At 36.8% G+C, this 23,838-nt stretch overlaps 1 protein-coding gene across 1 annotated transcript in view; it reads left to right on the plus strand.

The window, feature by feature from the left end:
* Positions 1–23,838, plus strand: part of PKHD1 (polycystic kidney and hepatic disease 1 (autosomal recessive)) — a 475,948-nt gene that overhangs the window by 415,140 nt on the left and 36,970 nt on the right. Inside the window, 2 exon segments of the mRNA XM_011960244.1 lie at positions 12,962–13,979; positions 23,301–23,436. Of these exon segments, the coding sequence (XP_011815634.1) occupies positions 12,962–13,979; positions 23,301–23,436 (1,154 nt within the window).

Raw genomic sequence — 23,838 nt, forward strand, 5'->3', positions numbered from 1 at the left:
TTGAAAATGCAGAAATCACCGGTCTTCTGTGTCCTTCGCGCTGGGAGTTGGAGACTGGAGCTGTTCCTATTCGGCCATCTTGCTCCGCCCCCCCTCTTGATCTTTTTTTAATCAACACAACACTTTTATTAAAAGATAACAAACATTTTGAGATGTTCGCTGAAAGAACTAATTGTAGAGACAGAAAGGACTTTAACAGAAGATCTTATAGACATTTCTTGCTTCGTGCAATAGTTGGTTTTATTTAGTTTTCCATTTTTCTTGTATTAATTTGGAAGTGCATCCTCATGGAAAATAGACCCAACTACAAAACTTTAGCAAGATTGCTCATAAAATTGGGACAGATCCTATGATCCGTAGTTCCTGAAGTCTACCAGTCCATTTTACACCTGCAGATGCATATATTCCTCATACAGCAGCTTCCTGTTCTTAGGCAGTATCTTCAGTCCTTTCAAGCTGTCTTCACCCTTGGGCATTGTGTGGCTCCCAAGCATTGAAAGCCACTTCACTACACCAGTAACTAACTGTTAGAGTGGTGTCCTCTGCATTGAAAATGGTGCCAGAGGTGACTATACTCTGAAGTGCCACTGTCTAACAAACTGTGAAAATCAATCTGAAAATGCATTAATTTTGAAGCTCTAGACCTAAGCAGTGAGTGAATGCATGTTGTACTTCTTCAATCTAATGAACTTGAAGTTTCTCATATTACTTGTAATAATAACTATTATAATTATACTTAGTTTGGTTATAATAATAGCTATCACTGTATATATGGGCAAACATATTTATCTTTTTCATAATAATTAGAACTACATATTATGGTCCCTCGATAGACTTTAACTAACTCTAATTCTAGACTCCAGACTAGCAAGGTGTGTTTCCTATCACCTATACTGAATCTATTCTGCTTAAGAACAACACTCTCAATGTGGCTTCACCCCATAAATATAACATACACCCATTTTTTGAAGTTTAAACAAATAATTGTTTTGCTTAGAATTGCCCATTCTAGAAAAGCAGACTGTTTTTCTCTATCATTTCTAATATGACCAAAACATATTTTCTTTAATAATTCCTTTGAAGATCACAGTTACTCCTTTTGTGTATTGAGGAGCACAGCTTTGAGATTTTGGAGTTTCACTCCTCATAGCCTGAGGGCCTGTGACAACATATATAAATGGGGATAAATTCAGCCTGTCTTCACTTTATTTGATCTGGGACCGTTTATATTTGTTAAATTAGAAATAATGAGGTATAACTGTTGTTTGACAGAAAAGAATTGTAAATGATTTCATTTCTTGAAAATAAGAGAATGAGTATATATTTTGTTTTTGTCAAAATCTCCTACACTTTACCATGAATTGTGAAATATATCACAAAATGGCTAAAAAAATTATTGAGGGAAATGGTGGTGTTAACCTCGAGGAAAAAAATCATTAATGTTGATGTATTTCATTCAATTTTAAACATATACATTTTTCTTTTTTGTTGAAAACAGAAATATGGAAGGATTCTATGTGCCTTTGAGTCAGAACATTTATTTAATTTTTTTTCTTTCCTTCAGATCCATTTTTCTAAATAAAGAATAGAAGTTGTTTTTTTTCTTCTTTTCTTTTAATTTTTTTTTTTTTTTCCCTAGCAAAGACAACCCCTTTGGCATATTTTCTTTTCAAACGTGAAATGAGGTGGAAAATCCTCATTTCACGACAGGAAGGACAAATATTGACACAAAGTTAATATTTGTTAGAACCCTGGAAGCAACCTGAGTCTATACATGCACTCGCACACATACACACCCGCCTTCTTCCTCCTCCTCTGCCACCAGACAGACTTCACTCACCGCCTTGGTTTCTAAGTCTGTAACTTCCTGTCTAGGGAAAGGTAGACAGAGCATACTGAATGACCAGGGTATTTTAGGAAGTTAAAGTATATACAAAGCAAGTGCTCATAGGCACACATGCACGCACAAATACAACCTGCTTAATCTAATTTTCCCCACTTAGAGAAGAGCTTCTGGACTTTATCATGTTCTTGTCCATCGTGAATGCAATAGCCTATGCCAAGCCAATACTCACTGGTCACTCAGCATTTATTAAGCCCTGTCCACCCTAGCCTTTTGGAAAGGAATGCCCTGGGGTGGCTGGGCGGCTGCCCCTGACAGGCTGTGTCACTTATCTATTCACGTTGATTATGAAAGTCAGCTGTGGCCAGACCTCGCTTTTTTCCTGCTTCTCTCAGCCCCTCTTACAAGCACCCCTGCCTGGATTTTCATGAGGAAATAATCAGATTAGGCCTTTCACGGTGAGTTCATATGGAGTTCTTTTTCTCCAGTGTGCTACTAACTGAATAAACGTGTTTAGTGGTAAATTGTAAATGACATTATGATTACCAAAGCCAGCATGGGTTTCATTTAAAAGTGATCAGAATTGCAGACCACAAAAATTGTGACTGGCAGATAGGCCATTTGGAGAAATGGGAGAAAATAAGAGACCAAAACAAGGGAGAAAGATAATTATTACTCAAAACCAAACCTTCCCCAAGTGAGAGAAGCAGGAAGAAAACAAATCCAGAGGAAGGAAAAACGGAATGCTCTATAGAAGTGATGCTGGACTGTCACTGCAGTCTCCTGCCAGTAGTGCCTGGGGATTGAGCTCTGAGGTCTGTCACCCTCTTAAGCAGTTAATGTGTATTCTCTGCCATAATTAAGAACTATACCCATTTAGTGGCTCTGGAACCCTGCTTACATGTGCTTTATTTTTGCCTCATGCCAAAATTAAAATATGAGGGTTGATTAAAGGTGACCTAGGAAAATGAATGATAAGATACTGACAAACCACCCCATCCCTTAGTCACTGGTAAACTCTGAATATATATATGTATGTGTGTGTGTGTGTGTGTGTGTATATACACACACACGTATATATATATATATACACGTGTGTGTGTGTGTATACACACACATGTGTATATATATACACACACACACACACATATATATATAAATATATATATAGTTTTTAATTTATGAAGACCAGGATTTCAATTCTGGCTACAAAAGTGGATAATTAACATTACTTGTTGATAATCCTTAGGCTATTTTCTTTGTTAAATATGTAGCTATATCTTTATACTCCTGGGATAGTATGATAAAATACTAAAAGGGCCAAATGAAGACATAACACAGCAAATGGACTCTTGCCAAATATGTGATCTGACAAATCATCAAAAACTTTTCCATGTGTGCCTGTCAATAAATTGTGCAGAGAACTTCTAGTTATTATAGCCCCTCTCTCACAGGATAAATCATCACCCTGAATCTTAAGTCTAAACTCAGGCCAAAAGGGGAGTTATTTAGACTACGTTTAACTTTGCCAAAGGGACAGGTAGAGGTTTAGAAGTATCCTTTTTTCCTTCTTCCTCGTCTTCATCATTACTACTAAGTAATTATGCTGAATTAAAATTGCTGTGACTCAAGATTTTTATCTATGAACTATGGATAATTAAACTTGCTATTAGAAAGTTTTAGGGAAAGGAAGTAGAGAAGGAAGAAAAGAATTGAAGAAGGAAGAAGGAAGGAAAAGAGGAAGGAAAACCACCAGCCTTATGTCTTGAGCGCATCTTTGTAGTGAGGTCAAAGCTTCTTATTTGCTATTCTAATCTCTATCCTGGCCTGTCCCACTTCCAAGCACCACACCCATTAGTCTGTGGGCTTCTTAACAGATATATCTGTACCTACAGCTCTCCTAAGCAATCATTATGTGTTAGCTGAAATGACCATGGGGTGACCACCATCCTGCCACATAAGATCTCTTTAAACAGTGTACCCAGAGCCTCCCATTGATAAAAACTGTGGGAAACCCTTCAGGCTCCTCTGATAGCCCTAATTTTTACACCACTATTAGTATAAGGATGCAATATGTTTTTCTTAATATCCCGGCTTGCCTCAGTCACTACCTACAAGTCTACCACTCTCTATCTACCGTCTCTAGAATACACACCTCCTTCCCAATCCATTCACGGGCTCACTCAACCTTTTACTCCATTCCTCCAAAAGTTGTTCCTGGTGCTGTGAGAAAGTTTGAACTTGGGATCAGCAAACTCTTCTTTATTTTCAAAGAACATTCTTCTCACTCGTTTACCTCACCTGGAACCTAGCCATCTTCTAAAGATGCCACTCTTTTTAAAGTCTCTTTAAGCCACACTCTCAACCCTTAAGGTGTCCTTCATGTTTCCATGCTGCTCTCATGCCCTATATAATATCCTTTAATAAAACCCCTACCCCTCCGAGGCTGACACCATCTGGCTGACTACCTACTTCACGAGTCTTATTGACATAATCGGCAAGGCTCTTCACTCCCTGAAGGCCAAAGAAACTGGATCACTGTTCTCTTCTTCATCCTCACTCTTTCATGATTTTCTTAAGGTGGATAACTCATTCAAAACCTTGAGTGCTGTGAAAATAAACAAGGACTATGCAAAGAACTGGCAATTGTTATTTATCTGAACTTGCTATGGCAAGAGAGTCAGCCACTATCGCTTCAACTTGGTAGAGATGCAAAGGCACACAGAAAAGCAGGAAAGCTTAAAGAGGCTTTAAGAGTGTGGAAAAAAGGGAAAGCTTCAGGTTAATGCTTTGATTAATGCTGTTGGTTGGGGAAGCTGGACACAGGCAAACTAGAAGTGGGGCATCCTATGTGATTGGTTATGGATACATATTTTGCTTTCTCTGATTGGTTCTAAGTTGGAAATTGAGGCAAAAATTGGGGGATTATCGGGGAAAACAGGAAAGCTGACAGTTATTAATCAAGTTCTGGCTGTTTGAGGCCTGTGGTTTCAGGGGTTATTATTTGGTCTTCTAGGACTGGTTACTGCTGCTTGTTGGTCAGAGTTCTATTTTGGTATCTGGTCTAGACATTGTCAGTTTATATATTAACTCTCGTTGTTCATCTCATCTTCAAGTCCTCTCTAGAAGAATACCAGACACAGAGAATGCCTTCAGTAAATGTTAACCATTGTTGTTAGCATTTCCTATCAGATATGCTTTTCCCCCCACTGTACCTTACTATTCACTGACACAGTGATAGCATTGAGATTGTCATGATGACTGACCTTAAAAATCATGAACTTAAGTACCCTACTTTCAAGGAATAATTCAGGTCTTTCTAACTCAGTTGTTCAAGAGTCCCTTCCTTGTGGCATTAAACTCATTGCCATGTGCATTTTTCTTTCTCTTTGTTTTTTTTTTTGAGACGGAGTCTTGCTCTATGGCCCAGACTGGAGTGCAGTGGCGCGATCTCAGCTGACTGCAAACTCTGCCTCCAGTGTTCACGCCGTTCTCCTGCCTCAGCCTCCTGAGTAGCAGGGACTATGGGCGCCTGCCACCGCACCCTGCTGATTTTTTTGTATTTTTAGTAGAGACGGGGTTTCACCGTGTTAACCAGGATGGTCTCGATCTCCTGACCTCGTGATCCGCCCGCCTCAGCCTCCCAAGGTGCTGGGATTACAGGCGTGAGCCACCGCGCCCGGCCGCCACGTGCGTTTTTCTAACATGTATGAGTGCCTTCCCTTCATTTCCCTTCTTATGCAGCTGAAATGAGCTATACTTTCTTATCATCAGTTCTTTCTATATACCTTTAATACCTGTGACTCTTTGTCCTTCGCATAGCCTGGCATGAACCCAACCTTGAATAAACTCAGCCATTCTATTTGTTCATTCCATCTTACTGGGTATAGCCAAAGCAAGTACACATCCATTCTCCACAACACAGGCCGACTGAATTTTCTGTGAAGATGATTAAGATTAGGTTTCAGGCTCTTCACTTACATGGGCCCCTTCCAAGGCTCCAAAACGAATCTCAGCTATGTGTTTGCATAGATCTCTGCTTTTGTAAAATTTTCAAAATGAACATATTTTAACCAGAATTAGGATAATTCTCTCTTTCCACTCTAAATATTCCTTCATCATAAGTGGTGAGGGTTGAGCGACAGTGTACTAACTACAGCATTTTTGAAATCTAGCTAAGGGGAAATTGAGTTGGACATGCATTTGATTTGGGCTTAGTAGGGTGTGATTTGTGTGGTTCCTAATCACTTCTATTTAAAATTATTAGTAGACATATATGTCAACTTACCCAGTGCTGCAACACACAGAAGCCAGACGCTAGGTCACACTGTGTTATGAACATATCCTAAAGCATGAGGAGAAAGTGAAAGGTATAAGAGATGTAGGATTGGGATAACAGTCCAATAAAAGCTAATCTGTGAACATTTATTCAAGTATTACATGTCATACATGAGAAAACCTTTCTAAGAGACTTCTCACATTTGACGAAAATTCTAAACATTTACACATACCAATAATGAGTTGTGAAGTTGAAAGAAATTCTTCTAAACTAACAGTGAAATTATGGAAAACAATGTCAATCATCCAAGCTATAGAAAAAACTAAATTATCTTTCTATCTTCTCTATAAAAAGTATTACAACATTGTTGTTATATGAAGAAACAACACAACAGCTAAACAATAAAATATAGGAAAAATGATACAGAGGTGAGCTGTGTAGTATACATAGTGCCTTTTCTTAGATTTTATCATGTTTGTGGTACTTACGAGGTTTTTAAAACATAATTGTGTTGTGATTTTTTTCTCATTTTAAATAATTCATTCCCACTCCAAATGTTAAATTCATAACTTTGTACCTACTTTTATAGAATCGTTCCATCCATTGTATAAGCACTAAAATAACAGAAAGACTAAGTATGCACCTCTTTCACAATGACTGTTTTATACCATCTTCTCAATCCACAAACATTTGACCCAACTTTCCTGCCCCTCATCTTAGCCCCCAATACTCACCCTCATACTTGACTTTCTGTCGATAACCATACTTGCCTCACACCTCCCAGCAGATAGAGTGCTTTCAATCTCCCACACACCTCCACATGCACTCTCTGCCCTCCTTCCTGCTCCACGGGAGATGAAGTCTTTCAACCTATCCAATCCCATGTTTAAGAGGTCTGTGGACCCCGTTCCTCTTTAGCCTCTCAGAGAGCTTACTGTGTCAGTCATCCACTCCCTCCAACATTAGTCTCTTTCTTTTTATGAGTTCTCTGTTATCTACAGCACCTCAGCTTGCATCTAAACACAACAGTCTGCCTTTTTGAAATGTACATTTTAAGAGACTCTGAATTATAATATCTGTGCATGAGCTGTTTCTCAGTTTCATTGTGAGTGTCAGACTGTTTTATTCCAATAACATTAAAGGTAAAAGAACCTACTTTTCAGCTCATGTAAGGCACTTCATTTGTACAGAATCCTTATTGTCAAAACTCTAAGGTAAAAATTCTTCCTGAAATAGGCTTGTATTATCAGAGATGACTAATTGTGTGGTGGGATTATTTAATTTGTGGGGATTTTTGGGATCTGTTTTAACTTTCTTTATAAAAGGAAAATTTTCTGCTTATCCACAATAATGTATCTGATGTACAAATAATTTTTCCCCTCAGTGGGTAAAGCTACTTGTATACAGCTTCATCTCTGTAAAGAGCTTGGGGCAGTCACATCCCAATCATCATTCTCATATTACTATCAAAGAAACCTCAGCTCTGACTTCTGAGAAACATTGGGCTAGAAAAAGTATATCTGTCACAAGACTACCTAGCCTTAAAATATAACTAATTGGTTGTTTATTACAGATTTTTTTTGTACAGTTTTTTTCCTAGGGTAGAAAAAATTGTGAAGGGAGAAATGTATGTTGTATGTTTTGTCAAGAAGATCTGAACTGAAGTAATTTAAATATTCTTTATTCTTATCTTGAATCAAAATGGGTATATTTTTCATTTTTGGGGAGTGTAGAAAGGAAACAATGATGAGAATATTTTATAATAACTAATATTTGATGAAACTCTTTATTTAAATAAGAAGATACTAATTATTAACTTTGTGAATGTTATAGGGGTAAATCTCCAACCAGATATGAGAAATCAAAATCCATGTGGTTCTTTCATAGCAAGGTGTTCATACACAGAGGTTTAAAACATAAAATAGGAGAAAATAGGAATAAAAACAATGCATGTAATTGGCACTGCACTAGTTCCTTTGCAATCAGGAAGGTAATTGGCTAAGTTTAAACAAGCAAATAACTAACACATAGTTGAGAAGCCTGGCATTTGATCTCTAGTTTTAGCACAGTGCTTAATAATAGCAATATGGCAACTAGCTCCTTATTATTGAAGAGAGAGGAGCCATAGTAACAAAATCTTACTGTATGCACAAGGAATCCAAATCAATGTTTATTCAATTCCTTACCACAATCTAGGGTTTGTAATTAAAATCATACAAAATTCCAATGGGTCATAAAGATTTGTGACTTTTCATTCTCTATCATCTTATTCCTGAGTTTCCTCATGGGCCAGGCCTGAGCTATACTCTCCAGGGTGTGCAAAGTCTCTGCGTTACACACTTTCAACAGAGATTGTGCTCTCTCGAGCTCCAACCGAGCATGAGTCAAACCCTTCTCTCCTTCTGTCTCTTTCTCTCCCTCTCAAGCTCCTGCCTTCTATCTAGGTAGTTTGTCATACTCTTTTTCATCAAGTGTCATGACTGAATAGTGGAATGGGGAACTTTGGATCCTTAGGGCAGAAATGGCTTGGGTGACCAGCCTTTATGATGGATTGGTTTCTGGGTGGAATATGTAAAAATAAATAAATAAGTAAAGAAAGAATCATATCACTGGGCCTCCTTGAAGGTATACATCCTACTAGTATAGCTTCTGTACCTTATTACTCCAAAAAATGTTAATTACATTTTAAAAGGCCATTTTTTTTTATTATTTTGGCCCTGGAAATTACCTGTCATAAGGAACGGAGGTATGAAAGAAAAACTTATGTTCCTCCATGTGTATCTGTTTAATGAATAGATGAATTGTTCCAAAAATGTTTTATTACAACAGAACCTGTTGTGGACAAATCAACTATGTGATACAATAGCAGAAGAAAATTTATAAAAGTATAGTCAGCCATAATTTCAATCTTATGGATACATGTGAAAAAGATACATTACAATATTGCCTAACATATATTAGGAATCAATTTAGAGGACGATACAATAAATTTTTGTGATATACTCAATTATTATTGTTATGCTGAGTTGACTTAAAATATATTTGCACTATAGAGTAAGAGTTATTATTAGACACTTGACAAATACACATACAGTGATTTGAAGAATAGGAATTTCAAAAAGGACATTATGTATCAATCAGCTAATTTATATATTAAAACCATCTACTCTGCTTGCCATAGAATGTTGACCCTTGTGGTGATTTAGAGATAAGATACTGTCCCTGGCCTGGAGAGATAACCCTTAAGAACACTGATGCCTACTAATGTCATGTGATTTATCAAATTACATACAGTTAGATGGTAGCAGAGAATGATTGAGAATCATCAACAAAGGATGTGATTGTTTTAGTTTAATTATTTATTTATAATTCCAACAGAACTGTACATCTCTAGAGGTCACTTTAAGACATTATATCTCCTAGATGAGAAGCAGGAAGAAGAAAGCTGGAGATTTATAAAATTGGATGGAATGTGAGTGATTGATCAATGACATCAGCATGGCTGAAAAAAATGTGTAAAAAGGAGAGTGAGCTACCAAGTTTAGAAAAGGGGAACCACTGTGATTCGAAGATCTTCCATGAGGAAATGTTACCTAACTATCTTACTTGGAAAAGATATAACTGTAATAGAGACTGGTGCATCAGGATCTCAAAACAAAATTTGTAGGGCCATTAAGACCATGCAATTAATTCCCTTCATACTGGATCCATGCTTCTGAAGACAACTCTTGATTAACATTAGAGTTATCCTATGATATAATCACAGGGGAAAAAAACCACAATGTGAAAGTGACTATTCCTTTAAATTTGATAATTAATTTTTTATGTAATCATTTAGCATTCAATGTAATGAATCCAATTTCATTAAGAGACATAGAACAGGTCAAAATTTCTGTTTTATTTTGTGTCAATTTTAAAGAAATTTGTCTACTTTATCTAAATTGTTGAATGTGTTGGCAAAGGTTTGTTTGTAATAGTTTCTCATTTTTTCTTCTGCAGAGTCTGTAATGATAATCTTTCTTTCATTCTTGAAATTGGTGATTTGTATTCTTTTTATTTTGATCAGTCTAGGAAGGATTAGTCAATTTTGTTGCTGTTTCCTGAGAACCGCTTCCTCTGTTGTTTTATGTTGTTTTGTTGTTGTTTCTTTTCTAATTCATTGATTTCTGCTACCATACTGATGATTTTCTTTCTTCTACTTTGTTGTGCTCTTTTTCTAAATTCCTTAAAATTCTTTTTGACATGCAGGTCTTTTATTTTTTCTAGCTTTTATGAGACGTAATTGACAAATACAATTTTAAATATTTAGGATATACTATAGATATACTATATAATGTGATGTTTTGATATGCATATACATTGTGAAAGCTAATTAATATATCCATTACCTCATAATTACCTTTTTGCTTGTGTGTGTGTGTGTGTGTGTGTGTGTGTGTGGTGAGAATATTTAAGATCTACCTTCTTAGCAAATTTTAGTTATACCATACAGTATTATTAACTACAATCACCATGCTGTCCATTATATCTTTTTTCAAAATTCTTGAGGTAGTACCATAGGGCATTGCTTTTAGATAATTCTTCTTTGCTTATATAAGCATTTTACACTATAAATTTTCCCATAAAAGCACTGTTTTAACTTCGTTCCAAAAATTTTAATATAGTAGAATTATAATTATTATTGTTTTAAATATTTTATAATTTTCCTTGTGACTTTTAATCACCCCTGATTTTGCTATTATTGTTGAAGAAAAAGTAAATCATGTGCCCTACTCTTGAACCAACACTTTGGTAGTTAAATTTATTAACACCATGGACAGGTTTAGCATAGATTTATAATTATATCATGTGGATGGAAGGATATAGGAAAGACTAGATTATACGCAAATCTAGTATTTCCTACATTAAAAATGATTTGATTTTTTTGTTCCATTTCTTAGGCTACTTTTATGAACTTGCACTAAGGCAAATTTAAAAAATCTAGAAAACAATACGGAATGATTTTGTGAATATAAATTTTAAGTCAAAGAAATTCTTTGTTGGAAAACAAAATATCCCTGTGGACAACAAAATATCCCTGTGGATTCAAAACAAGAACTATTCTAGCTTCACAGAGGCGCTATTAGGAATGGTGGGAATAATGAATAACGCTGTTCCTTTAAATGTTTTTATTAACCCTCACCATCCTCAGCTTGGGCTCCTTAATATCAACAACTTCCCAAGTTACTACTTTCTTCTTTCCCTCTTCTTGTATTTCTTTACTTTTTATGTTTGGGGAAAAATAGAGTATGAGAAAATTACATAGTTTGACATCCAAACTCTTTCACAATCTGGTCAGATACACCTCTTCAATTTTAATATGCTCCCATAATTTCTCTATTCCACCCATTCCCCTCCATCTACCTCTTCTCCCATTCACTAGGATGATACTACCCCTTCTCTTGTACCCTATTTCTATTATGGAGCTATGATATTGTGAGATTCTTTCTATATCTATATCTATATCTATATTTGAATCTGTATCTATCTATATCTATATCTATATGTACACCTAGATCTATATCTATATCTATACCTATATCTATATTTCTGGTTCCTGAGGCAGAGCTACTAAAATCAGTAGTGCTAAGAGACTCTTTTGTTCGAATATTTGATCTTTGACTCTGGTTGCTGACACAGAAGCCCTAAGACATTTGTAATTCCCCGAGTGATAGAAACATCCGATACAAGGTTCCTAAATCCCTTGGAATTTCCTGGGTGATAGGAATGTCTTTTTTTTCTAACGAGCTGATGCCTCAACTACTGGATAGCCTCAGGATGGGGACTGGTTGCCAGGGGAACCAACCATGTGACTAGAGGGTTGGGACTTCAAGCCTCATCTCCTCACCATCCCCATCTCAGGGGAAAGGAGAGGGTCTGAAGGTTGAGTCAATCACCAACAACAAATAACTTAGTCAATCATGCCAACATAATGAAGCCTCCATGAAAGCCCGAAAGGACAGGATTGGAAGAGCTTTCAGGTGGCTGAACACATGGAAGTGTCTTGAGGGTGGCACATGCAGAGAGGGCATGGAAGTTCCACGCCCCTTCCCACATGGCTTGTCCTATGCATCTCTTCCATCTGTCTGTTCGTCTGCATCCTTTATAATAAATGAGAAAACATAAGTAAATGTTTCTCTGAGTTCTGTGAGCCTCTCTAGCAAGTTAATTGAATTCAAGGAGGGAGTCATGAGAGCCCTGATTTATAGCCAGTTGTTCAGAAGTACAGGTCACAACCTAAGATTTGCAATTGGCGTCTGAAATAGGGGCATGCTTGTAAGACTGAGCCCTTTCCTTGCGGAGTCTGCACTAACTGTTTAGTATCAGAATTTGGTTAAATTATATGACACCCAGTTTGTATCCACTGGAGAACTGGTTGTTGGTGTGGAGAAATACCTACATATTTTGGTGACCAGAGGTGAGGTATTTTGTGTTATATGGAATGTGTGAGAGTAGCAAAAAACAGTTTATCTTGTTTTTCTCTCAGGGTCCCTTGATGATTATTTCATTGTCTTGACTCTTTTACTTCTTCAACTCCTTTTCTCAGTTATCATCTCCATTATTAACTTTAGATAACATATTATGTAACATATACTTTAACAATACATTAAAGAACTCTTATTTAATGTACTTATCTTTTTATATTTTACCCCAATCTTCCTTACATTCTCAGTATCTGGCACAATTAGATGTTTAGTAAATATTTTATCAGGTTATAGATGATGGCGACAGTGATGGATTACAAATCATCGAGAGATTGTAATTCACATATAGCTTGTTTTGTTTCTTTTCTTTTATAGGTACATTTAGAGGAGAACAGAAATGTACATACCGATTTCTGATGCAAGGATTCATCTGCAAACAGACTGACCAAGTGGTCCTAATTCTTGATAGCACTGATGCCACTTGGGCAATTCAGAAGTTATATCCAGTTGTATCTGTGACTAGTGGTTTTGTTGACATCTTCAGTAGTGTCAATGCCAATATTCCCTGCTCTACCTCTGGGTCAGTGTCTACTTTCTATTCTATCTTACCCACCAGGCAAATCACCAAGGTCTGCTTCATGGATCAAACTCCTCAAGTTTTGCGTTTTTTTCTATTGGGGAACAAAAGTACCTCCAAGCTTCTCTTGGCTGTGTTCTACCATGAGCTCCAGAACCCCCATGTATTCTTAGGGGAAAGTTTTATTCCACCCACTCTGGTTCAGTCGGCTCCCTTATTGCTGAATGAATCTATTGGTGCCAACTATTTCAACATCATGGATAACCTCTTGTATGTTGTGCTACAAGGAGAGGAGCCCATTGAAATACGCTCAGGTGTTTCCATTCACTTGGCCCTCACTGTGATGGTTTCAGTCTTAGAAAAAGGCTGGGAAATAGTAATACTCGAAAGACTAACTAACTTCTTACAGATTGGCCAAAACCAAATCAGGTTTATTCATGAGATACCTGGCCATGAAGAGACCTTAAAGGCCATTGCTGACAGTAGAGCAAAGAGAAAGCGCAATTGCCCGACTGTGACTTGCGCTAGTCATTATAGAAGAGTTGGTCAACGTAGGCCTCTCATGATGGAAATGAACTCATATAGGTCTTCATCCCCAATGACTGTGGAAACTATCTCAAAAGTGATTGTCATTGAAATTGGTGATTTGCCAACAGTAAGGAGCACTGGAATGATTTCATCCTTATCAAGTAACAAATTACAGAACTTGGCTCATCAAGTCATCACTGCTCAACAGACTGGGGTACTAGAGAATATTCTGAATATGACTATTGGGGCCTTACTAGTTACTCAGTCAAAGGGAGTCATTGGCTATGGGTAAGTACTAATTATATTCACATCCAAATGAGGGTGAGGGCTGATTTTTTAGGTCCATATTGACATATGTTGCAAATGTCAATGTACTTACACTGAATCATATAACTTGTCTGCTTTTTAAGAATAAAAATTCAAAGCATCATTTAAAGACTTAAATTCTTAGTTTTTAGATTGTGTATTAAATTCATATTTTTCATGATTATTCTATTTCCAAGGTGGTAGAAAACATTATATTTTGATTCCTTAAAGTGAAAAGCATGTGGGAAGAGATTTTTTTTGAAGCAACTTGTTTTTAGTTCATTTGATCATTTATTTATTTATTTAATGAATTTAAGCAATGGACTAGGTTCTAGGGTTGGTAAAGTGAAATAGATATTATTCTGTTGCTACTGCTATATCATTTTATTTGTGATAGTGCTAATAAGCTATTAGTATTTAATGGGTAGCGATTACTTCTATACAACCATCAACCATCTCCAATGGATGTGGAATTCGGTAGAACTTAAATAAAAAGCAAAACTAAAAAGAAAACCACGTCCTCACACTTGGAGAAATATTCAGCTAATACATTGATTATCTTTTTGTACACAGAGCAACACATCCAAGTGAAAGTTTAGCTAGTGTTTTTGTGTCTATACTTGAGATAGATGTTCTTCTTTCCTGCTATACATTGATATGTAGAGAAGATGAGAAAAAATACAAGCAAATTTTTCTGGATCTGGTTGATTTTAAGGCCTTTGGGAATTGTTAACTTAAAAGGTACTCATAGCTTATTATTATCACAACTTACTCAATTTTGGATATTTTTGTCAACTACCAAACCTTCACCATGTGAGTGACGTTATTATAATATTATGTATGGTGGCATGAGGATTAGAATGCTTAAAGAAATGATGCTGATGCATGTTAGCTTACATTTAAGTATTTTTCCATTAGCCCAATTTTATTTAGGCCCCACTGAGTTCTTGTAAGTATATTATAAGTATACATACATGAATAATTTTTGTCTAGAGAGAAAGAGAGTCAGTTTATTGCTTAATTTTATTTAGATTTTACAGTACTGAGCTTTCTAAAAGGTTGTAATTCCAAAATGACTGATTTTATATTATGTATAAAAGAAGACTTAGTGAATAATGTGCTTTTAACTAGAAACAGAGAAAAGTCAATGAGTAGAAGCAATAGAGCTACGTCAGAGTAAAACCAGCAGAGAGTGGATCCAGCACAAATTTAGGTATATACACACATATATGTGGGGCATGCCATTCTATCATGAAGAAGTGAAATAGCTTCAGAGAAAAGATTGCTTTTATTTGTCACCCACCATTTGTCATAGCCATCATGTTTTTTTACTTTTGACTCACTTTTTTCTGATTTAATAAGAAACAGTTGAAAGTGTAAAATATAGAACTGATTTTGTGTTGCAATGTGTTCCATCCCCCTATCTCTCTCCTTTTCTTTAGTATTTTAAAAGATATTTTCTAGACATAAGGCAAAGATTAAATCTTCTGAAGATAAGGAAGGGCTGCTTCTTAAGTATATCTGAACAAACCTCTCCCGAATGAGAAATGCCATATCCTATGGCATTCAATGAGGATTAGCAAAGTTTCTCATGTTTCCCAGTGTTGCACAGTATGATAAAACAAAACAAAACAAAACAAAACCATAAAACCTGACACAGGCCCCAGAGCCAGCCTTGTTTCTTTCAGCTTTATCACAGTCAGCTGGGTTTTCCACTGAACTCACTGGAGAGCTATTGACGAGCCAATGAACTGACCTTAAGCCAGCAGAAATGAGTCTAGGAATGCAGTGCTTTCATGGAAAAGTACCAAGGATGTTCTCCAGTGGTTTGCTCTTGTTAATTTAATGGGGTTATATGCATTTCAACAAATTCAGGCCATACTGGACACATTTTTCTAAGAGAGTGCTAGCTACTTTCAAAAGCTACCAACTTTGGGCCAGGTGTGATGGCTCACACCTGTAATCTCAGCACTGTTGGGGGTGGAGGTGGGTGAATAGCTTGAGTCCAGGAGTTTGAGACCCGCCTGGGCAACATGGTGAAACCCCATCTCTACAAAAACACAAAAATTAGCTGGACGTGATGGTACATGCCTGTAGTCTCAGCTACTGGGAAGGCTGAGGTGGGAGGATTGTTTGAGCCTGGGAGAGGGAGGTTGCAATGAGCTGAGATTGTGCCACTACACACCAGCCTGGGTGACAGAGCCAGATCTTGGGGGGGGGGGGAGAAAGAAAGAAAGAAAGAAAAAAAGCTACTAACTCTGTTTTGTGGGAAGAGATGGAGTAGATGTCTACTTTCAAAGTAAATAATACACAGTGAACTGGCCTCTTCCAGTCTTTATCCTCCTCTAGAGGCATCTGGATTCAAGCTTCCTCTGCTTAGCTAAGTTTCCATCACCATGTTTTCCAACTTCCAAAACTTTGTTGACCTCTGTTGTCATTTGTTGTCTTCTTGCATGTGCCGTGGCGGTTTGCTGCACCTATCAACCCGCCATCTAGGTTTTAAGCCCCACATGCATTAGGTATCTGTCCTAATGCTCCCCCTTCCCCTGCTCCCCACCCCACAACAGGTTCCGGTGTCTGATGTTCCCCTCCCTGTGTCCATGTATTGTCATTATTCACCTCCCACTTATGAGTGAGAACATGTGGTGTTCGGTTTTCTGTTCCTGTGTTAGGTCGCTGAGAATGATGGCTTCCAGCTTTGTCCATGTCCCTGCAAAGGACATGAATCATCCTTTTTTACGGCTGCATAGTATTCCATGGTGTATATGTGCCACATTTTCTTTATCCAGTCTGTCATTGATGGGCATTTGGGTTGGTTCCAAGTCTTTGCTATTGTGAATAGTGCTGCAATAAGCATACGTGTACATAGGCCTTTACAGTAGAATGCTTTATAATCCTTTGGATATATACCCAGTAGTAGGGTTGCTGAGTCAAATGGTATTTCTTATTCTAGATCCTTGAGGAATCACCACTCTGTCTTCCACAGTGTTTGAACTAATTTATACTCCCACCAACAGTATAAAAGTATTCCTATTTCTCCAGAGGCTCACCAGTATCTGTTGTTTCTTGACTTTTTAATAATTGCTGTTCTGACTGGCATGAGGTGGGATCTCATTTTGGTTTTGCAAGGACCTCAATTCTGTAGTCATAGGAAATGCGTTTTTCCAACAACCTGTTTGGAAGTGAACTCTTCAGCAAACCCAGCCAAGCCTCTCTGGACTCCTGGCCCACTCCCTGGAGATAACACATTGGTGTTACTGTAAGCTGCTGACTGTGGTAATTTGTTATACAGCAATAGAAACTAATATGCCATGTCACATAAAGCTCTTTGTTCATGACATTGCCATGACCTTTGGGCTATTAAAACAGTTACCATGAGGGTGAGCATGACACTGTGGGAGTGTTTATCTGTGTATGCGCAACGTGTATATACTTATCACATTAATAGCTTTATAAGTTCCCTCATTCTGCATAAGGAGCACCCTATCAGGTTACTTTGGAATAGAGAAGAAAACCAGGAGAGCCAATAAATTATACAAGTCTTTTGGCATTCAGTCACCTTTAACATTTTCTCTTCTGCATCTTCTCCTCTTTATGCATCCTGGGCACCTGCGTTCTAGAAGACAGCTGTTTGGAGCATGAAATAGTAGAATCTTTCTATCAGCAAGGAAGTATGTTCTTTTCAAGACCGACAGAATGTTCATCCTAGAAGAGATTCCTGTACTACTGGCTTGTCTCTGTTCTTCCCCATGACAAAAACCACAACTTTGCCATTAAATAGTGTTTTTACATCATTCCTTCTTTTCACTGCAGTACAAATATGCTACTTTGTTTAATTGGGTCAATGGCAAAATTATTGCAATCTTACTTCATATGTGTGGCTTTGTGGGAAAGTGAGATGTTCTACGTAAGCAAGCTTTCTATACAATTAAAAATTGTTCCATTAATAACAAGCATTTTTAAGTGTTCAACTCTTAAACATTAAAAAAAAGACAAAGATTGCATAATATTCAGACTTATTAAATGGGAAATAATGTAGACCATTCACATTTGTTATGATGATTCATGGTCATCATTAAATCTATCATTTACTTCACAATCCTGTTTTTGCAGTGATGCCCTTGGGTACTGAATGGCACCGGACCACTAAATTTTTAATTCTTGTCCTGCAGTTTATATTCTTTTCTGCTATTTTATTGTGAACAGGATGTTAATTGTAATCTATTGTTGCTGTTGACACATCCACATCCAGAAAAGTTCTAATTCCAAAATCAGATGACACGACCTTAAAATCAATTAATTTAAGAATTATTTGTACACACGGTGAACTCGCAGGTAAATATAATAGACTCTTGAAAGCTTACATTTCAATGTTTTTTATTCCCCAATGTTAACTGAACAGCTATAATGTTCAAAATATCATATGGTCCCTGTAAGAATCTAGAGATTTGAAAACTAATGGATATGAAAAACAGCATTTATTCAACTATTTAATGAGAAGATGTTATACTAAATCTCATTCCATTATCTATTACAAATAAATCATTAATTCTCTATGAAGCTGCTTAACCATTAATCCAGTTTTTCATAACATTAACTTGAGTATAAAATGTTAATCTTTATAATATTTATTAGGTGGTCAAGGTTTCAACTTATGATTATATTCCCAAGTGTGCCTAAGCACATTGTAAATCACAATAAATTATCATTCAATGTATCACATATAGTGAAAGGTAGCCTGTTTTACTTTTCTACTATTCTACAACTCCTGTGCAACCAATATCTTGAATTAAATCTCTTCCATTAGAAAGACCTTGAGTGATATCTGTTTTCTGGACAGACTTATGACTGCTACAGCTCCCCAGGATAAACAGGAAATTTTGGTTATTTTGCATATGATCTTTAAAAATGCAGAGTTTTCATTCTCCTAGTTAAAATAGTCACACTAGATTTATTATAAAATATTGTTTTAAATGATTTGCCAATTAAAATACTTAGGTTTTTGTCCCCTGATTTTTTACTTGATTGATTTTACTTATCTTTCATTGTCCTTATGCCCTGTTAAACCCATCTAGGCTTCCTTAGCAGCTAGTCAACTCCTAAGAGGTGTTTTTGTCCCCTGAATTGTTGGAAGATGTACGGTGTTTATTCTGTGTCTTTATGTACTTCTGATCCACTGCAAGTTACACCTAAGGTTACTGAAATCCCGTTTTTAAATGAATAATTCCATGGAATCACAAGAGTTTAATCAGAAGTATCACAGAATAGAAGTAAGCACACTGCTTGAGGAGTGCCCCAGAATGTGAAGTTGAAGGCCAAGATGAGTGGTAGTTTTTCAGAGGCAATTAGTGACCTAAGAGCAGAGGGAATGCATAATGGGTACTGATTTGGCAAGTGTTACTATAGCAACATGTACTGGGTGCTTACAATATGCCAGGCTTGGAACCCCTAGATCATAGTGCCAGAAAAAAACTGTCAGATCATAAGACATTTCTTCCCTCTTAGGAGTTGGCTATTTGCTAAGGAAGCCTAGATAGGTTTAACAGGGAGCATTAGGACCATGAAAGGTAAAAAAATTGCGTCTATCAACTCAGAAGGATAACCAGAAAAGTCATTCTTGTCATACAAAGTATATAGAAGGTTATTCTTGAGGGGGAGAGATCATGGTGTTCTATATTTTTGCAAATCTCACAGTGCCTTGAACAATGTTTGTACATAGTAGAAGGGTTAACATATATTTGTTAAATATATAGAAATATGTTGACATTATGTTTATATTTTCCCTGTATTAACATAATATATATATATTAGAATTTTTTAGAATTGACTAAAGAATTTACTTTTTCCTTTCAGGGTACAAAATTGTCCAAAATCATTTTACAATTCAAGTCCCCTTGTGGTACATGTAGAATATTTGGCCTTATCTAGCCTATTTAAAACAAGAGAGATAAAAAATGCTCAGGATATCCTGAAGCATTCAATCAAAACATGAGGCTTTTTGTAGGAACTCGGCTTAGTAGCTTTGAGCAGAAGGTTGAAGAGGGAGTATCTGATTTCCACCCCAACTTCACCTCACCCCACCCCACCACAGTCGGTCTTGCTGAGAGCCAGTTTTCACTAATAAAATTTATTTGCTCTCTAAGTTTTCCATGCGGATAGAAATAATTCCATCTTCTACAAGGTAAACATTTCAGATCTGGTGGAATTGAAAAGCAAGAGTTGACATGAATAGGAGTGATCTCTTAATTGGGAAATTTCTGTATTTTCTTGACTTTTCTCCTTTAGCCTGCATTTAAGTGTTGTAGAAAAAAAAAATTCTTTCACATACCTAACTGGGTATTGGAAGCTGTTAAATAATGGTAAAAACTGGGATGAATGGAGGGAACTTTTCTCCCCCATTTTTTAAAGTTTGGCTGTAGGTCTTTCTGCCTGCAGGCTACAGTCACATTAGCAGTTGGAAATTGGATAACGACAGCACAATGACAAATCCAGGTTGCTTGCAATAAGTTGCTAATCCCTTTGCTTTAATATTGGAGCAGCATGTAATGATGTTTGGACATCACTCCAGTTTACTGACGACCCCACTGGGGCCAGCAATAGAACCTTACAACTGTCTAACAAGGCGTCAGGTGACTCCCGTCGTCACAGCAACGGACATTGGAATCTAATCTTCCCTCCATCCCTTCTAGCACCCAATAACGCCTAGATTATATAAGTGGCCCATCATTGCTTGGTAACTTGAATCAATTAACGTTAATTCGCACAATGCTATGATGTATTGTGATCACTTTCATTTCAGGGAAGGGGGAGAAATTGCTATAAGTCACCTAAAATGAGGTTGTCTGTGGTGCTGAGGTATTAATTGGGTGTCCATATTAAATGCAAAAGGAGCCCCATCGTGAAAGGAAAGTGGATGAGTGACTCTCTTGGCTGCTATTGACCTATCAGAAGAAGACAGTGCCCTTTTCCTTTGCTTTTATCTATTACAGTTTTCCCTATTGCGTGTCAAGTTGATGTATTATAAAAAATTCATTTGGTGACCTTTCACCCCCTTAGCAGATTAAACAATTTCACTTCGATGGCATCATTAACAGGACCCTGCATTTAATGATGATTTCTCTAAAAGGCCACGGAGATTCGATTTTAAGCTAACAGATTTATTGCACTATTATAACATATCGTAAAAAACTGTACCACCTACGGTCAGGTTTTAGGACAGAAACTGCTTAAGAGTTTATGTGGAGCTTAAAGTGGTATTACCTTGGGATATGCTGCAGCAGCAAGTCTGTGACCTCCAGTGAGATGCTGTTTACATTTAACAAGAGATGTTTGCTCACAATAAACTTTAAAGTGTGTCAGGAATGGGCCTTTTAGCGTGTGTTCAGGCAGTTGGTTTCCCTCCCTTCGTCTCTAGACGTCAATGTACTTATGTCAGAATCTTTGATGGAGTCTTTCAGTTTCTTTAACCCAGACTGCTTGCCTGCATCCTAGCCCCCATCAGAAAGAATTTAAGGAAAAAGATTAGGGGAGAAATAGGATCTGATAACAATGTTAGAATTTTCTAATAGCCTGGAACCCACAGAAGGATAGAATTAATAGCATGGATTTTTAAAATCTAGTTTAAATTGTTCCCTTTAAAAAAGGAAAGGAGCCCTAGCCACTCAGGCTAAACAAACTAAGAAATGATGTTGGGGCTAGTGTGTGTTGAATTCCCAGGGAGTGATTCCAGCCAAAAAGCCAGGGTCTTCGCTGGTAGATGACTAAAGAGCTTCTTAGGACCACATATTTGCACTCTGCCCGCATTTCCTAGGATTCCTAGGGGAGAAGAAAATTGCTTCCTACAGAAACTTCATATTTAGTGATCCCTTATATTTGCTCTTCCACTATTTCCTCTTTCGGAACAAATCTTCGCTTTTTCCTTACATGCACCCTCCATGTTAAATAAATACTTTATCCTTTCCTCCTTGTGTGGGGAAGGGGAGGTAGTTAGGAGATAGAATAGTTGACTTATAAACATTAAATGGGAGAAAGCAAAGTAGGCTATTTTAAAAATAAAGAAGTAAATAGATAAATAAATACCTCATGAGACCTGGCCCAGGCTATTGAGGATAACTCATCAAGGAATGCTCTATGTCAGGGTCCTGTATATGATATGTGATGTCCAGGTGTCTCTACTTAGTTGCCAAACATCTGTTGCATGCCTATGATATGTAATACACAATAGACTTAATGGGACAATAGGTGTATAATTTTATTTTAATGATGCAAGCTCTGTCATCAAAAATACCAAAACTCTGAGTGACATATGTTTTACACTGTCATGAATTATATAACTATTTTGTATGTGTTCCATTTTGTTGCTAAGTCGTGTCAGCACTTAATATGTTCAAAGGAAGTGAGAAGCAATATAGCTCACTGGTTAACCACTCTAGATCTCGGTCAATACTTACTATTTGTAGGACCTTTGGCAAGTTATTCAAGCCTTTTTGGACCTCAGCTTCTTCATATATAAACAAGAGTACCCACCACATAGTGTCATTTTACAGATGCAATGAAATTATACATGAGCACTTTATCATGGAACTTGGTATACAGTACGTGCTCAGTGAATGCCAATTGTAAGTATTATTCTCCTCAGATGCTTCATGCAACTGAAGTAAATTAATTCATTAATGCTATTAATAGTTATTGAATCCATTTAGTACAAGCACACTCGGAGAATATAAATATGGTTTGTTGTGAAGATTAAATGAGCTCCTCTGTGTAAAACAGTGGTGTACTGGAGTTTGCTGTTGGGTGTCTCTTCCCAGCTCTGCTCAGTGATATTATCTTGTCATCTTGGAATTAGCTATGGTGGTAGTATTTATATCATGGAATTGGAACACACCTACAAATCAGGGCATTATTTGGGAAAGCTGATTTAATAGCTTACTGTTGGACGTGTCCATGTCCTCTCATTTTAGTCTGAGGCTTTTATTATTATTATCCATATTAGTTTGAGGCTAATTTTCACTGAGACTTTTATTTTTTGACTGATTTTAATAAATGATGATAAAAATATACACTCATAATTTGTGATTTTCCCTACCACCCAGTCCATTTTCATTATAGCTAAGGAAACATATCAAATACATACCTAATTAACCTTTGCTATAAAGCCATGTTCACTACACAGTGTATTATTTTCTAGAAACACAGACAAATGCAAATATTTTCACTGGTAATAATGGATTGTGGAAAATTGCTGCCATAGGGATATGTGTAATCCCAAGGATGTATTTTGTTTGTTTTTATATCTGCCAGAAATTCAAGCAGTTTTAAAACTGGGAACTTGATATATATTCGGCCCTATGCACTTTCTGTCCTAGTCCAGCCTTCAGATGGAGAAGTGGGAAATGAGCTTCCAGTGCAGCCACAATTGGTATTTTTGGATGAGCAGGTAACGTTTCACAGGAAGCAATCTGTCTTTAGAGCTAAGTAGCATGTAACATTCAGTCTGTCTTTTAGAGTGTGTCATCATTGATACACATTTACAGAGTGCCCACTGTGTGCAATTTGTTGCACTTAAGAACTTCTCACTACTTTCACATTTTCCTTCCACTTCACAGCCTGCCTTCTGTTTTCTCTGGACATTCAGAATTTGATCAAGGGTAAAAATAAAATTCTGATACTTTTCCTCCCCAACCAAATTCTTGGAGTAGGTCTGTCACATTTTCTCTGAAATCTAGCCTTCACAGAGAAGTAGATCTACATCTGAAGAAGTTTTTCATATGCTAATGAAGGAACTTATGACATTATAGATACATTACAATTTTATGTTTTTTTTTTTTTTTTTTTTTTT

The sequence above is a fragment of the Colobus angolensis genome, unplaced genomic scaffold (genome assembly GCF_000951035.1).
Source record: "Colobus angolensis palliatus isolate OR3802 unplaced genomic scaffold, Cang.pa_1.0 Scaffold51, whole genome shotgun sequence".
Lineage (NCBI taxonomy): Eukaryota > Metazoa > Chordata > Mammalia > Primates > Cercopithecidae > Colobus > Colobus angolensis.